The sequence below is a fragment of the Scomber japonicus genome, chromosome 6 (genome assembly GCF_027409825.1).
Source record: "Scomber japonicus isolate fScoJap1 chromosome 6, fScoJap1.pri, whole genome shotgun sequence".
Taxonomy (NCBI): domain Eukaryota; kingdom Metazoa; phylum Chordata; class Actinopteri; order Scombriformes; family Scombridae; genus Scomber; species Scomber japonicus.
This window is the reverse complement of record NC_070583.1, coordinates 12047484-12064794: the sequence shown is the minus strand read 5'-3', so window position 1 is coordinate 12064794 and position 17311 is coordinate 12047484. Positions and strand designations below refer to the sequence as shown.

General features: G+C 41.1%; 1 protein-coding gene across 1 annotated transcript; it reads right to left on the bottom strand.

Moving 5' to 3' along the window:
* Positions 1-10763: 10763 nt before the first annotated feature.
* Positions 10764-15267, bottom strand: ypel2b (yippee-like 2b). The gene is made up of 4 exons (XM_053321088.1): positions 15065-15267; positions 14378-14421; positions 13888-13996; positions 10764-10853 (listed from the first exon to the last, which is right to left on the bottom strand). Exons 1-4 carry the CDS (start codon positions 15179-15181, stop codon positions 10764-10766), a joined length of 360 nt encoding a protein of 119 aa, XP_053177063.1. The 5' UTR covers positions 15182-15267.
* Positions 15268-17311: the final 2044 nt, after the last annotated feature.

Sequence of the window (17311 nt, the reverse complement as noted above, 5' to 3'; positions counted from 1 at the left end):
CAGAGTTAACCCCTTTATATCACTTCAAACAGAAACAGGTGTCCTGCAGGACTTTATCCCCTTCTGGCAGTTAAAGCCGCACCACTGTCAGGTACAGACAGACCAGGTGTGCCTTGTTAACTGTCAGACTGACCATAAACTTGCAGGACTCCTGACTGAAAACAGCAGTAATTCTTTTGTGGTTTGGTAAATCCAATGAGCTCCAAGTGTCTGATCAACAACAACAGGCAGAGAAATTGCTGCTGCAGAGAGGCAGGCGGCTCACTCAGTGATTAGTGACGCAGGAGGTGTGAGGATCAATCTAATGACGCTGCTGTAATCCAGAGGTTGTCAGGTTGCTGCCAAGTGAATGTAAACTAACAGTGTTAGGGGTCAGGCTAGGGACCACTTTCATAAAGTCACACTTTAATAAATACTCAGGCTTCAGATTGAGGCCCAAGTTTATCAGATTCAAAAAGAAGAAAACAAACTAGTTTTGGAGTCATTTATGAACTACACTGAGAAAAAATCTAACTTTTCAAACTAATACATATGTTTGAGCAGCAGCTTCAAGCTTCTTGTCTCTGTATATGGAAAATGATAAAATGTAGATGATGTTATCAGACAAGTTCAAATGATCTCTGAATACATCAGTAAATAATTGCTGTTAGTTCAATTATTAAAACAGTGTGAACATAAAGACCCAGCTTTATAGATTTCCTTTCCTTAGTTTAATTGTTTGAGTCTGGGTATTTATTTATTCATTGGTCGTTTTCTTTTTTCCTAGCTTAATTATCTCTTTTTAAAGTTTAAGATGTGATGTGACTGCTGGAAAGGACTGGTGCTCATTAGCTAGTGAGACAGTGAGCCACACAGTCCTTCTGATTAATCCACTGATGTCACATACGTCAACCAACCACAGAACAGAAGTAAAATAAATAAAGTTTTACCATTTATATTATTTAACAATATTTATGGATTTATTCCAATAAATTTGTGACTTGTTGCTTGCTTTTAATAATGTATGTTGTTAAGGGCTCCATGCTGTCTGCTCAGCAGAAAATGTCCATGAAAATGACTTCAGGAAGAATTCCTCCTGAATTTACAAAGAGGTTTTGCTCAGAGAAAATTAAATCAGTGACGCACAAAATTAAATATGTATATACTGTGATTACTGTAGTCTCAAAAGGCATTTTGCCTTATTATTGGATGCTTCACATCAGTATTAGAAATCACAAAATGATCTTTGTTCTCCATGTTTTGATAACTATCAGCATGTCGTATTTTATAATGGACACACACAGCTATAAGAGTCTGTTGGTTAACTTGTTGGACCTAAAATAGTCTTATTGTTGCAGTTTATTAGTCTAACTCTATAACAGATTTCAATGCAGTCCCTGATCTTCACAGACAGAGCCACATTGAGCACTTCTTGTTCACTTCTCCTCTTTATTTCCACACTCAACAGTGAGACAGTTACCTCTGATCTGATTAAATGTGGAACAATATGCAGTGGTGCTGTGTTTTGCTGTGTGCTGCTGTCCTGTCACATGGGTAATGTGGTGGGTGGTGCCTGTGAGAAAGTCAAGCTGGGAGCTATTTATAGTCTCTGCAGTCCTGAGCTGGGCCGCCTTACAGCAGGTCTCCTGGCAGCAGCAGCAGCAGCACCAGCAGCAGCTTCTGTGTTTGTCCCTCCTCCCTCCTCCCCCCTACTGCTCTCGACTCATACACAAGCAGGATCCAACAGGGACCAACCAGCCTCACATATAAATGCTTTCAATCAGTAGGTACACTAACAGGTACAGGTGACTGTTCAAAGTTGCCTCTGTGGAAAGAAATGTACAAACAGTCTGCTGCACCAGAGGGAATTGAGGTCTGATTTATGAGCGTTACTTAACTCATTGCTGAATCTATATAAACAATAGAGGCTATAGGTAATTGCCTCAAACAGTAACATTTGCTGAATCAGAACAGAAACTAAAACATCTGCGTCTGTGTGGGACAGAAATAGACTGTATAGGTGTTCTTTATATTGTGGCCAATCCCTGTTACATCAGACTAGACATCAAGTCAGTATCACCTTTCTTCCTCTGATTACAGCCTCATACAAACAAACTTGGAAAATGAAAATTGAGAATGTTTTTTCTTCTTCCTTTTTTACCTGCTGTATTATTACATTATGTATTATTATTATTATGTCTTAATGCCTTTTTCATTTATCTCGACCTTTGTCCCAGTGTTAGACAGGCACAATGCATCTTCTAGCTCTAAAATTATTGAATTAGTCTGGTTTTGCTGCTTGTTTGTTTTTTTATGGCACACCCCCACCTTTCCCATCCCACCATCCTGAAGCATTGCTATGCAGAGGTGCTCAACAACACTGTCTGTGCAATACATCTTAACTGTCCATCCCTCCATTGCTCTCTGAATCCTTTCAAAGTCCTGCGGTCTGTCATTAAGGATTCTCTCTAAGTCGAGGGTATGACTCAGTGCTGTTATCCAGAGTTTAAAAGTTGGTACATCTTTCTTTTTCCCAGAACAAAAGCTTCTTTGCACAAAGCAGACTAGAGGAAAGGAGGTGATGCTGTGTGCTCTGTAGGTTTCAGACACACCCGGGATAAACAATGGTGGAGCTGGTTTTACTTGGACAATAAAAGTCTTTGAAAAAATGCAAATATCACAACACAGAGTTCTTGTACTTACAGGTTTAAGGCCGCTATGATCTTCTTCTACTTGGTCACACTTCCTCTCACAAATTAGTAACATTTATGGAAAGACTTTATGCAGCTTTTCGTTCGAGTAGTGCCACCTGAATAAAATGTAACAATGACTTGCATTAATGAAACACATATTAATATACGTAAGACCCTTGTCCCAGATTTAGTTTCAAAGAGTAGCATTTCACTGCAAAAAAACTCATTATTTTTATCCCCATTATATTTTTATCAAGTCTTTCAAAACAACATATTAAAGCAAGTGAACAAATCTTGCTCGTGAAATGAGACCATTTCAACTAGTTTCCCATAGAAACTTTTTTGACATTTTTCTGTATCTTGAAACAGGAAACAATACAAAGAATACAGCCTGATTTTTACAAAATACATTAAAGTGAAGTTATTGAATGAAACCAGTCATATCACAGACAGAAATGACTAAACCAGAGGGAGATTTTTATAGTGATGACAAAAACACTGAAGTAATTTAGTAGGAAAATAAACATTTATATTAGACATCAGAAAAAAATGATCTTTACTTTACACAATTATTTCAATGTAAACAGCCACAGTGTATTATCACATTACAAAAACACCATATGATTGGTTAATGGGGCTGTGCGAACCGATGTTACACTTGTCAGCAAGCCCAGCATTTCCTCGCAGCCCTCCTGACCCCTAAGACTCTGTCACAACAAAATAACAGTAACCCGATCGCACACCACCAAACGTTCAGCTCTTCAGGAATATTTTTGGCTGTAACATGCAGCTCATTGAGTTTCATTCCCAGCAATGTTTATTTGTTTTTTGCTGGATGCTAACTAAACAACACAGAGGGATTGGACACATTAAAGTTGAAGAGAGATGAAATGTGTCTGACTTTGATCCCCATGAAAACAGCTGAATTATACAGGCTGGTGAGCATTTTACTAATAAAGCAGAATTATTGCTGCATTAGAGTGAATAAGGTACTTTCATCATAATTACATCTTCAGCATCTGTTTGCCCCATAACATCTGATGATGATGTCATGGAAATAAGTCACTGATGCAGCACAGAGACTTAGACTTCTGATATGACTTTATAATTCCTGGTATTTAGTGATTAAACATTCCTCCTAAAACACCTGGTCAAAACAAGCAACTGTATTAAGAAGCCATGAAACCCAAACCAGAGTAACATTTTGCAGACATGTTTTATGTAATGTTTATGTTGTGTCTGGTATGGTTTTATTACCTAACTACAAATCCTTAAATGTACATATTTCCCTTCTTCCTCATGTAACAATCCAGAAACCATGAATATGCAAGTACTGGTCGGTCACAGGGGCTGGCATGTCTGCATGTCATTCATTGGCTCTCGCTCCACTTGTTTCCTGTCATCTTTAAACTTTGCCCAACTTCTGAACTGGACTACTTCACTGAAAAGTCCATCCTCCATCCTGTGGAAGCCTTTAGGTCTGCACGTACATCATCCAAAATCTTATTTAGGCCTTTTCTTATATTTTATATTGAGTGCAGTTTGCTGAAGTTTTTCAAAATTCTGCTCAGAGTTCATAGATGAGTTCACCTGGTGGATCCTGGGCATGTCCGAAGTCCAGCTAGAGGACTGCTGATTAATTTTTGTGACTGAAGGACACCTGAAAGAAAGGACTCCTGTTTTGTAAAGTCATTTGAATGCTCTGACTGTTTATTTAAAAGTCTGTCAGACTTCTGAACAGCAAAGTGTTATCACTCAGGCTGTCCTCACTGAAGGCCTCTGAATGCACTGTTTGGTGCTTGCACTCAGGCGAGGCCGGCCACAGCCTGCTCTTGAGTGCTCGATACAGATATGAGGTCACAGAACGAGTAAAAAAGCCTTCCCCTCTGCTCTGTGGGCTGTGGGCACTTCTACCCGAGTAAACAAACAAGCATACAACACTTTGCTTCCCTCAGGGTCCAATAATTCTTCTCACAGAGAAGGCACAAAGACAACTCTTAGACGCTGGTTCAGACGATCCACTGGGGACGCTTCACAGCCTCCTATCGATCATCAATGTCTGGCAATAGTGCCACTTAGATGTACTGTATGAGAGGACCCTTTACAAGTAAGCTAACAATTTTATTTACTGAAACTACCAAAAAAAAAGAGCTCTCATGAAGCAGCAGTTGTTGTTCTTTGCGCTACAAGTCAACAGACGTCAAGGAGAATGATTACGTATTTGTGTTGTCTGCGCGATGCAGCTGGAAAAGTAAATTAAAGCAATTAATCAGGCACAGAGACATCATAACATGGCTTGTGGCTTCCATTTGTATTGTGTTTTCCCCTCAGCAATACTAAAGTGTTGCAGTGGTGGTTTTGTGTGTGAGTGTGTGTGTGTGTGACTGTTTGTTTGTCTGTGTATGATGGATGATTACTCTGTTTGCCATTAGAGGCTTTAGATGCTTCTGTGAGAGTGCACTCCTGAATTTCTGTATCTACTAGGACAAAATGTTTCAACGCTATTATAAAAAAGTGGAAAAAGATTTCAGGTTCAGCCTTGAGTTTAGGATTAGATCGAAGAGTTCAGTCAAAACTAAGGTTAAAGGGAAGGAAAGAAGATCGAAATGCCTAAAACTGAAAGTTTGAAGGTGAAAGAACCAATTGGCAACATTATAGCATCTTGTTTCATTGTAAATAGTTAATAAAATAAGTGTTAAGACATATGCATAATTAATAAGAGAAAGACAACTTGGTCCTTAGTTTCAATTTGGAGCAGAAAAAGTGGATTATAGTATACTATATAGCAAATGTAGTTGTTATTGTGTTGGTCTTTTCAAGTTGATCTTTTTGAGAAGTTACTACAGTGAGGAATCATGACTAAATTAAAGAGTATAAAAGAAAAAGAAAGAGTGGATTTTTTTCATTACTTTATGTTAACTTGATGCATGTGGGTTTTTTCAGTACTTCCATATTCATTGAAAATATAAATGTACTTGCATAATGTTTCTTTGTTGTTTCCTTCTATCTGCTGTAAATCCCACTATACTTCCCCTCAATTATATCATTTTAAAACCATAGTGTAGAGTGCCCCAGTAGTCATACTGTAGCTTCAAAGTCTGTGGTTCAAGCCATTCAAGTTGATCTTTGTTACATGTCATACCAATCTGTCAACATAGACATAGCATAGAAGTATTTATATCCTATACTTAAGTAACAGTTGCCATGCAAAAGTGAGAGTATTATTACAGTATGATTAACTCATTTTGGAGTTTTTATTAAGACTACATTATAATCCCTGAAGCAGATTCATGTTAATCCTTGTTTTAAAGGGTGCAAACTATTACGAAATTGAAATAAACACTTTCCACCACTGGATAAAACTGAGATTAACCAGCTATATTTAGGGTCCTTGTGTGTAGGCAGATACAACTCTCTCTCTCTCTGTGTGTGTGTGTGTGTGTGTGTGTGTGTGTGTGTGTGTGTGTGTGTGTGTGTGTGTGTGTGTGTGTGTATGTGTGTGTGTTTGAGTTTGGGTTTGTAAGTGTGTCCACAGGCCAGAGGCAGCATGAAAGGACAAGAACCAAATGCCATGTCAGGATGTGAGTCCTTATTTGCCCTCCTGTCTTTGTAAAGTACAGTGCATGTGCATGTGTGCATGTGTGTGTGTGCGTGTGTGTGTGTGTGTGTGTGTGTGTGTGTGTGTGTGTGTGCATTTGTCTATCTGGGTAGTGCAGACTGTATGTTGTTGTTCAGCAGACACATCAGTTTTTCAATGTTAAATAATGTCATGATAAAAATGGTAATAAAATCAAAGTATATATACAGACTTACACTTGCAGGTTTCAGCTGCTGCAAATACCATAAATGTGGGGAACATTATCGTTAAACCCAACATGACCCAAATGTGATCTTTCCCAGCCATCACAACATACGTGAACATCTGTAAAATCTAGGTCACACAGGGTTACATATCACATGTTTCTGTTTCTGGGGAAGGGGTGATCACATTGGTTGCTTTGTCCTGCTTTGCCTATCTTACACATCACATTTAATCATTACACATGTATAGTAATCCAGACAGTCAGCCCCCCGCCCTAGTTTTGCATCGAGACAGAGAGAATCAGACGTAAACATAGACATCAACACAGAGGCGGTCAGGTCAATCAAAAAGACAGCGAAGGGGTGGGCTTGAATGGCAGACCCAGACAGTGCACGACACCAACTCCTCCACTGCTCTGCTTTTGGAAATAGAGAGAGAGAGAGAGAGGGAGAGAGAGAGACAGGGTTGCTAGGAGACCTGGCCCAATGCAAACATGGCACCATCTGCTGCAGTGAGATTTGGAGTGGGTTAGCCAAGTCGGACAGAGAGAGACCATCCCAGGAGGATCAGTGAAAACAACACAACGGGGGAAGAGAGGATGGCATAGGGCAGAGGGAGGAGAGGAAGGGTGATAGTGACAGATGAGGGGGAGGAAAGAAAAGCAGAATGAAGGAGAGAAGGCGATGAGGGAGAAGAGGAAAGTAAGCATGACGAGAAGCCTGATTAATGTATGACTAACAGGAGTGACTCTTAACCCACCCACTCATAACCCTCCTACACACACATTAACACACACACATATACACATATTCAAATCCACTCTAGTCTCACAGAAAAAAAACATTATGAACGTCATCCTCACATTATTTTCTGTGTTGAGATAAAGATATGACAAACACTAGTGGAGGTGATAACTAAGCTACTACTGCTACTGTTTTTCCCTATTACTCCAACAGTAACAGATGATGCATTTGTTACCATAGGGACAATAAAAAGTTATCATTGCATATCGCAGTTAAGTCACAGTGCAGCCAATTCACACAAAAAGCTACATCATAATTATTCAGTCATTTCTGTCACCATTGCTGTTATTATCTGTGTATTTTAATTTTAAAAAGTGAAATATAACATCATGTAAGGTTCAGGCGAGTTCTCTGTGTCACAGACAAGGCCCGCCTTGATTGAAGGGACTCTCCACAGCTTTTACACATTTTTTTTACAACAGAAAGTCTATGAAAACAGTTATATAATATCCTCAGTGGCTCTAAGGGGAGTTTTTTAAAACAAAGCTATGTCACTTTTGAAAGAAGAGATAACATATTCCTCTTGCAGGTGAAAAGTTGAATTCATAAGCAATAAAATATACCCTTGCTCAATTCAATACACCCAAGTGTTTTGATGCTACAGCCTTAATTGGTCTGATATGACCAGCCATCATTGTTGATCATTATTGAGCAAAGAACTTAATGAAATGCTGCCGTATATCGTTGGAGCACTCCTTTAAAGTGCATCACACCCAATACCACAACTGGGTCAGAAGAAACAAACAGTATATTCCATACAGATATCAAGGTGCATTTTATTAGATGAAGATCCAATGATATATAGTCAACATCAGCATCCTCCTTTACAAAAGACATTAAAATTGAAACATTTTCAGTAAAAAAGTAGTATTGTACAGCCAATGTGGGGTACCAGAGAGAAAGCATGACATGACCTTAATCATATTCATTCATCATCATATAGATCATAGATAAAACACGATACATTAACACTATTTACAATCTGTAACACAGAGGTTGACATGAATGGTAATCCTCGTGGTGAATACAGTAAATAGAATATATTCATATATTAAGATCTCTTGTTTACAAAATCATAATGCATTATATATATCACAGAGAAAGGCTATCCACAACCTTGGCTTTCAGCTATGCACACCCCCTTGTTTTTGCAACACATTGCCCAGACAAAATGAGATCTTTTGTTTGGTCAATTTATTGTTGATGGGTGGGTTCTTTGGTTGTGCTGGGTTTTATGTCACAGCCTGCGACTGAGCAGTCAGTTGCTGAGCGTTACTGGAGAGTTATTGGGTTTAGATTTGGTTGTAACTAGAGAGTTTTGAGCAGGGCAACTTCCAGGGCAATGTTCGCAACAGCAACAGGAAACAATGCATGACACACAGGGCAACTATTTATACTTTCCCAAACCAGGATCACGTTTACATCTCTAATGCTTCTGTGTTGCTGCAGAAAGATTGTGGATGTGGTTACTAATTGTTGTATAAACAGCACAAGGTTTCATTGCATTTCTTGTCACAAACACATGATGACGACTGACACAAAACTGACCAGAAGTTTAGCTTGTGCATGCATGAACAATGCATTTCCACAGGATGGAGGGAGTAATGGATTCTCTCTTTTGAAAATAATACATTTCCATCAGAGAACAACACATTCAGCACATTTAGTAGGATCCTGGCCTTAGCAAAGGAGAGTTACTATCCATCATAGTACCTGAGCGATGTTACCCATTAACGTTACCTCAAATATTATCCAGGTGTCATAACTCAAAGACCTATGATGCACAGGGAATATCTACTAAGCTATCTGAGGTGGGAAAAAACAAGAATCAAAATCTAAAACTGGGCAAAAAAAGTGTGTTGGAGCATTAAGGACCGAAGAATATAAAGTCTTTACAGTACAATGCGCCATAATGTTGCCCAGTAGGTTTGTCATAGTGTTTTTTTCTGGTCAGTTAGTGGAGAACTAGTGTGACAGCAGTTAAACAGCAGTCATCCCAGACTGAAAGAGAGCCTAAGAGTGATGAGTATTACCTTTTATACATATGCATCTACAGCACACACCTCTGTGGTCATGTGAATAACATGTAACTATCATAAAAAGTTATCTTTTTTAAGTTGCATTTTCCCTCGGCCCATGAAACCAGTCATGCATTGTGGCCATTTGTTTAACAGTTTCTTCAAACCAAAGTATTTGGAGGTCATTTGTCTGCAGCTGGGGTTGTGTTTTCTGATCACTTGATGAGTCCGCCCCAAAGCCTGCAGAGTCTTCTCACCTTTGCTTTGACCTACAACAGCAGAAAGATGCTCACAGTGCTCGCAAAACCTTTGGGAATCCCAGCCAAAGTTGTCCACCTGAGACACGCTTATGTTGTGTAATTCTATCTGGCCAAGTAACAAAGGTAGACCCAGACATACACGAAGCAGTTTAGATCACTTTACATGACTCTGTGTATTGAAGGGTGAATAAAACCCAGGCGACCTGCCTTGCTGCTGCGAGGGCAAATTCCTGCAAGGTTTTAGGACAAGTCAGTTGCTGTCTGTCTGTATCTCTTTCACTCTCGGCCCACCCTGCCCCGTCCTGAGCTGCATCGCTGGCAAGGCATGGAGTGGATCCCAGCCAGAATCCATCAAACCCACTGCATAATTGGATCAGGATCTTTCCTCCCGCTGCCCCTCCCTACATGTTCAGTGAGCGGCCTGGTGGGCGGCAATCCCTGCACCCACCCCACCCTCCAAAACCCAACGCCCATGTGCTCGGGCCTCTGCGCCAAGCCTCAGTGCCAGGCCTCATCACTGGCCCAGCTGGCATGGCCCCAATCAGCTGGATTTGCTATAATCATCTTAGGTCATCTCATTCATGTCGGGAACAGGGCAAATGCCCATCAGCTCTTCAAGCAATGCCAATGAACCCCAGCAGGGCTCATCCGGTCCTTCTGGATACATTTCCACTGAGTGACCCGCTGATAACTGGTTTTAACATTACTGTTAAACAAGTCAGAATACCTCATACACAAGTTCCTGCAGGTTCAGAGGGAGTGTTGCCACCTTATTAAGAGTTAGCGAATCACATTTCAGTAACAAAAAGAGACCTCTTGTCTCGTCTACCATTGCTGGCCAGTCACCTAGTCCTGCTAGCTGCGTACAAGCCTGCCTAGTCTGTCTCTCTCTGTCAAGCTGGGATGTCTGGGACCTTGATGTGTGTGTGTGTGTGTGTGTGTGTGTGTGTGTGTGTGTGTGTGTGTGTGTGTGTGCGTGTGCGTGTGCATGTGCATGTGTGCGTGTGTGTCTACATCAAGAGTTGTGGTAGGGAGGGATGGGCAGAGAGTTACAGAGGTTAATGGTAAATCAGCCAAACCAAAGTCACACACTCACCCACCTCACACAACCCCCCAACCTCCCTCCCTCCCATCCATTTGTCCGTCAATCCATTCACCCAGCCCCCTCCCCTCCCCTCCACTGTGGTCGTGTCCCGGCTCCTTGTCCCTCAGTCCCAGCCGTTGTCCTTGATCATGTGGGCCAGCTCGATGATGAACTTGCCCTCTTTATACTTCTGACTGCTCTCAAAGGCATGTTCCTGGAGGGTGTGACAGAGGACAGAAGAGACAGAGAGGCACCGTTTCATTCAGATGACAGATGGATAGAGAATAATGACATGTTTATATCACTGACAGAGAGCAAGATAGTGTAGGAAAAAGACACAAGAAGCACAAAAAACCCTGCTTAAGACAGTCTTTCCAGCTGCATATAAAAATCCTTGACTCAGTCCTGGCATGTCTCTGCTTTTGGCTCTATGGAAGCTGCTTATATAACCGTCAGTCACTTAACACTGCAGAGGAGTCTGCAGAACCAAAACTCTAACCGGGCTGAATGTCCATACCTCATGTTTGCAAAAATCTCTCTCTGACCACTAATATTCAAGCAAATCCAAAAAGGTGACAGGTTTCATTCTCAAGACAGTCAGCAGAGAAGTGGAGTTCTAATATTGCAGGCTGTAACATGTATTGATAATATATCTAGCATCTAATCCAAAATTCCTCTAGGAATGGAATTCATAAAAATGCCAGAGACAAAGTCTGAGCTTCACAGAAGCTTATTAGCTCAACTTAGTGTTGGTCTTGTAAGTAAAATACATCAATAAGTGCAGCAACTGACATCATAATTGCAAATTTTCTTCACATATCTAAATATTGAATGTATGACTACAAGAGTCAATGGCCTGTGGTGACTGAGATAATGTTACTCAGTAAGTTGAAAGCTCCTTCAGACATATACATCCTTGCATGAGTCACTCTTATGTAAAAAGTCAATTATACTAGGTCAGACCTCGTAACACTTCTGCTGTCATATTAATGTAAAGGCTACAGACGCTCACAGAGAGACATATTAAACACACATCGAGTTCCACTTTATTAACAGCACCATATAAGCAATGAGAGTTAAAAGAAGATGAAGTTGTAGTCAAACTCTACTTTTTCACACAGTCATTCCTTTTTAAAAAAAAAGAAAATGTTTGGGTCTCAACAGCTGATTCCTCTTCCTCTATATATATGTAATAGTTTCTATTGTATCAACAGTAAGATTTAAAAGCAGAGGGGTGCTAAGGAGCATCTGTTTTGTGTGTCTTAGCCATGCTGGTCACATGATAACACTCAGCTGGTGGTTGCTGTGCTGTTTGCTAATCCAACCTCATCTCTATTCAGTTCTACCTCCCATATCCCCAAATGTGTGTGTTTTTCTGACCACAGTACCGTAACTGATGGTAAACCCAAATCCAAATTTGAAAAGCTCTTTTTGGAAACCCACCGGTGAAATAACTGATGATATTCCTGTTTTAAGTGATGTATTTATTACACCACTTTAACTAAACATTTCATATATTAAGGCCATCATTGAAACACAGCTCCTATTTTTAAAACTGTTTGAAGAGCATTTTTTTAACCGCAGTTGCTCATCAATGACGCTTTCTGCTTACAGTCTATTAACAGCCACATGTGAAAAAGCTGCTCACTTACTGTTAGCCTCTCATAAAAACACAGAGAGTCACAGAGTGGGCCCACACAAATGTTCTTTCACTGTGGAGCGTCTGTACCTTGTTTTGTCTTTGGCTATTTCGGTCGGGAGCTACAGAGGCACGTTATCAGATTTCTCGGTTTAGAAGTGCAGTAGGTCAAGACTCTCCCCAGAACTTTTGACGACTGCAGAAAATCAACACAACTGCAACTGACATTAATGGCAGCCCTCCATTGAGTCCTATCTGGTATCTGTGCGCTCGTGCACGCATGTGTTTTCTCTGCCTTGTGGGGTCCGGACAGGAATAGAAACTACCCAGAAAAGTAGCTACTTGTGAAGCTGGTTCACCAGGTGTTTACCAGGCGTCATAAGGAAAACTGTTATTTTTATCCCAGAAGGTTGAGAAGAGCCACGTTTAAGGTTAGACACGTAGCTGTGAATGTTACAGTTAGAGGTTAGGCAAAGAGTGATGGTCAATGGAGCCCTCTCAGAAGAAAAACAACATGGATATTGTATGTGTCTGTGTGTATATGTTAACCTCTAAAGGATACAGTCACGCGCCCTATAGTGTAAACTCTCACCTCCATGCTGACAGGGTTCACCGCTGACAGCTGCACATGTTGAGCTCTGCTGATATATGAAGACAGCTAGCATGTGTGCATCCTATTAAGTTCACCCTGCCATGGGACCTAAAATACTACCTGTACTAAATACATACTGCACGTGTATTTTGACATGTTATAAAACTGCTTTGTATTAAGACTTTGAATGTATAGCTCTAATTTTAGCCACAGTTACACAGTGAGGCTTTTAATGCTATTTAAACTGTTAAAATCAACAGCAATGCAAGTTTTTATGAGATTTATCAGCAATTATTAAATGGGACATATCATCAGATTTTCTAAACTTTAGTTTTTTTACACTGTTACAATGTCAGATGTCTATGTTAATCATGGTTACATTTCCAGAACTTGTACAATGCTCAAGTCAATAGACAGGGCTTCATTTGCAATGTTACCTCTACTTCCTCCTTGTGATGATTACAGATCATTCACACATGCCCACAAATGGCCATCTGTTGGTAACCTTTGTTGCTAAGGTTGTTCCATTGGCCATTAGAGCCCTAGAATATAAATATAGACCCGGAAATGTGCATGATACGTCCCCTTTAACACTCAGCAATGACAGTTGGGATGAAAATCAGCCATATGAATCTAGTATAATAACACTACTGCTATGACATCTACTATGAAGTCTATTACAATAAAACCTAAGGAATATACTGCATGTATAAATACAGTATCAGATGTCTAAATCAGAAGTCTTTCACTTCCACAAAACATCAAATAACCATCACAAGTCAAACAAGATAAATAAAGACTTCTCCTTCTGGCCTCCATCTTTTCTGAGACTTCAATCTAATAATTCATTCAGGCTACAGCTGAACTAACCCTGAGAGAGGAGGTGGTCCAAATATAATTTGGGTACAAATAAAATTAGGGGCGTGCTTTCATAACAACCCCCCGTTGATCATCCCCTAACCATGGATGTAGTTTGTGTAGTGTTTGCTGTGCATCAAATCACCGGAGGACACTTACATATTTCCAGCCCAGGGTCGTCTTGCAGTTCTCACAGTAGATGTCTGCTACAGCATGCAGGCCCGTGAGCAGAACTCTCTCCTCTGCAGGGCCACACCCGACGTTCACCCTGACAGAGGGAAAATCAGTTGGGGAGGGGGGCAGTTGGGGAGAAAGAAAGAAGCGAGAGAGAAAAGTTTTTAAAAAGTGCTCTGTCCAAGTGGCTCAAGTGAAACTCGCTCAGTTGCATGTACTGTATAATGTACTCTGAATGAGTCACTGCCTCAAACCCACTCACACAGTGCATACTGATAAGGCACCAGGCCGCGGAGCATAGATTCAAACAGCCTCATTTTCACACTCAATTCAGTTGATAATGACAGCGCTCCGAGGCACACAACACTGGCGCTTCACAAACAATATGACTGCCATGTTGTGCGGCACGTAACGCCAGCTGCAAAGCCATTTGCAAACAGGTAGGTGTGAAAAACAACAAGAGAGGGACACTCACACTGAATTGAACAGGTAGGCTCTGCCCTGGCTGCCCTGGAACGACTGCAGAGACAAGATGAAAGAGAGATGAAAAGGCTGAAACAAGAAGCTATGCTATCATTTTCTGCTTGGGTATTATTTGTGGACAAAATCTATATGTATGTGTACTTTAAATTGGTGTGTAGTCTCCCAAGTTACTGCCAATACACTCCTTATAACACAACGGCGTGGCCTAAGTAGCTTTACCACTAGCAATGTAGTTATTTTCTGGCAGGCCAAGCAGGGCAACACAAGCTGCTACAGAAAGAACACATTAAAACCGATTTATGTAGCGCAGCTGTTGTTACGACCGGCAGAAGGTCTTTGTGTACAGGTGAGCTGTGTTTTCATAATCGCACACGGAAAAAGTGATAGTGCATTCATAATCCAATTCACAAACCAGCTTATAACATAATCCATCCGCATGAAATCGTGTGTTTGCGGCTGACGCAGACATACAGGTGTTTATTTTTATGATGCCTCATCCTCTCTCCACCTCTTTTAATTTTCAGCGCTTGTCCTTTAATTGCCTTTAATGCTTGTAGATTATATTCTGGGAAATTAAATGCACTGTAAAATTCAGCTTTCAAACAGTTTCCAGGGGGAACCAGTGTTAGATGAGGTCAAGTCACTAGAGTCACTGGTGCCATTGTTGCTGCCCGGCTACCTTGGAGATGAGCTCGTCGTGATTGGCCAGGTGAGCTCGGCAGTGGATGCAGCTGTAAGTTCGGTGGCAGCTCGGCAGGTACGCCTGGAAGGTCTTGGAGCGCGTCATTCTGACCATGGGCGGGGTTGGCGGGCGGTGCAAGAAGGGACTGCCAGCCCAGGTCGGCTCACAAGGGAAGCACCGCAACACACAGGTGAGGGCCGTGGTGGGCGGTGGGTCGGGAGGCGAACACCTGAACACAGGAGGGACAAAAGACAGGCTAATGGTTACATGGTTGTTGAGGCTAATGTTGCAAAAGGAGCCACAGGTGTATTATTGCCGTTGGGATTATGCGGTCCTCTGCAGGCTCAGAAGATTCTCCCAACCTGCTTGTGTCTATGAAAAACCCCAAAAGCTGTGATGTGATGCATTATTAATGAGGCTGAGTCATGACACTTCACATTCCAAGTTTCAAGCTGAGAACACTTAAAGAAATCCTGCTTTATGAGATAACCACGATACACACATCCACCACACAGGAAACCAACAGCAACATCTACCAAGTGGCCCAAAATGAGTCCAAGCTGGTCGATTTAGTAGTTTGGGCTTCAGTTACAGGTATAGACTGATGTGTCGCTGTTACCATTAACTCAACCAGCGCAGGCCTTTTCAACACAGGCAGCTCACATTCTGTGTTAAAGTCTACGAGGCTGCAGAGATAATCTGCTTAGCCTAGCACAACTGTGAGGCTCACACTCTGCTCACTCCATGATATCCAAATAGACCCAGCCCTTAAAATACTTCTGCTCGGTGTGCCCTGGTGACTGAGAAGATTAGCAAGCTGGCCTGGGAACCCATCCCAAAGGCTCGGGGGCCAGAAGCATGCTTTGACTAACTGTACAGGAGAAGTTAAATGGTTCAGGACCGATGCTCTTTAATGGTGCAGTAATAATGTTTGTGTTGAGATTTCAGCAGTGCAGGTCTGCCACTAAACACATCCTTTCAATCATAAAATCTAACGTAGGCCTATTTCCCACTGCTATACTTTTCATGAAGATGCAGAGAAGCCTCACAAAAACAAAGACTAAGCAACTTTTATCGTCTACCTGCCGACTCCACCTACCTTTCTTTCAGTATTTTATAGACAACATGACCTTTCTAACTAAATAAAATGGACAGTTTTATAGTTGACAGGACTATGGCTCTATAAGACGAGCTGTTTCATCACCTTCACAACATGCTGTCCCATTCTGTCTCCTCTTCTTCCTGTCAGTCTTTAGTGAACCATCTGGAAAAACTAATAAAATACTGAATGGGAGCAGGAGGCCTCTGTGAGTTCAGGACAAACAACAGAGAGATAGAGAGACAGAGAGAAAGAGAGAGAGAGAGAGAGAGAGAGAGACAGAGAGAGAGACAGGCCTCTTTTCTTTGCTGCTCTGCAATATGATTGTTTTTACTGTCAGACAGAGGCTGATAAAGGCTCCAGTGCTAATGGGAAGGACCGGGTGGATATAAATAAATAAGGCAGTGAGAGACGTGCACTTGTTTTCTCTCCTCTGACTCGGTGCCAGCGGCGTGGGATCGGGGCACAAAGACACACTCAGTACAGTTGTCAGAATTGACCCCTGTCACACACACACACACACATACACACACACACACACACACACACACACACACACACACACACACACACACACATACACACAGACTGACCATTTAACATTTTTTAGCATGTTTTATCCTTTCAGTCATTTTAGAACTGAGGACGTGGAAGAAGTTGATTTAGAAACTAGTCCTGCCACACACAATCATCCCTGATAGACCATCAATTATCTTATTTATTCAGGAAACCAGTTCACACTTCATATTTTTACATTTGGCTTCTACAGATATGTCATTAAAGCTGAAATTGTTGGTTGACTCATCAAAGAAAATTAATCACAAAATATTTTGATGGTATATTAACTATTAAAGTGAAATTTCAAGTAAAGCTACCAACTGTATGATGAAGATTTGCTTTTTTTTCTCTGTTCTATATCATTGCAGACTGAAAATCTTTGGGTTTTGTTCAAACCAAACAAATCACTGGAGGCATCATCATCATCATCAGTGGAGGCTTTGACAGGCATTTTTCTCTATTTTGTGACATTTTATCAATCAAACATGTAATCGAAATTGACAATATTTATTAGTTGAGGACTTATATCCAATCATATTTGCAACAGTTACAACAGAGCAACCTGATTACAGCTCAGTGATTAGTCT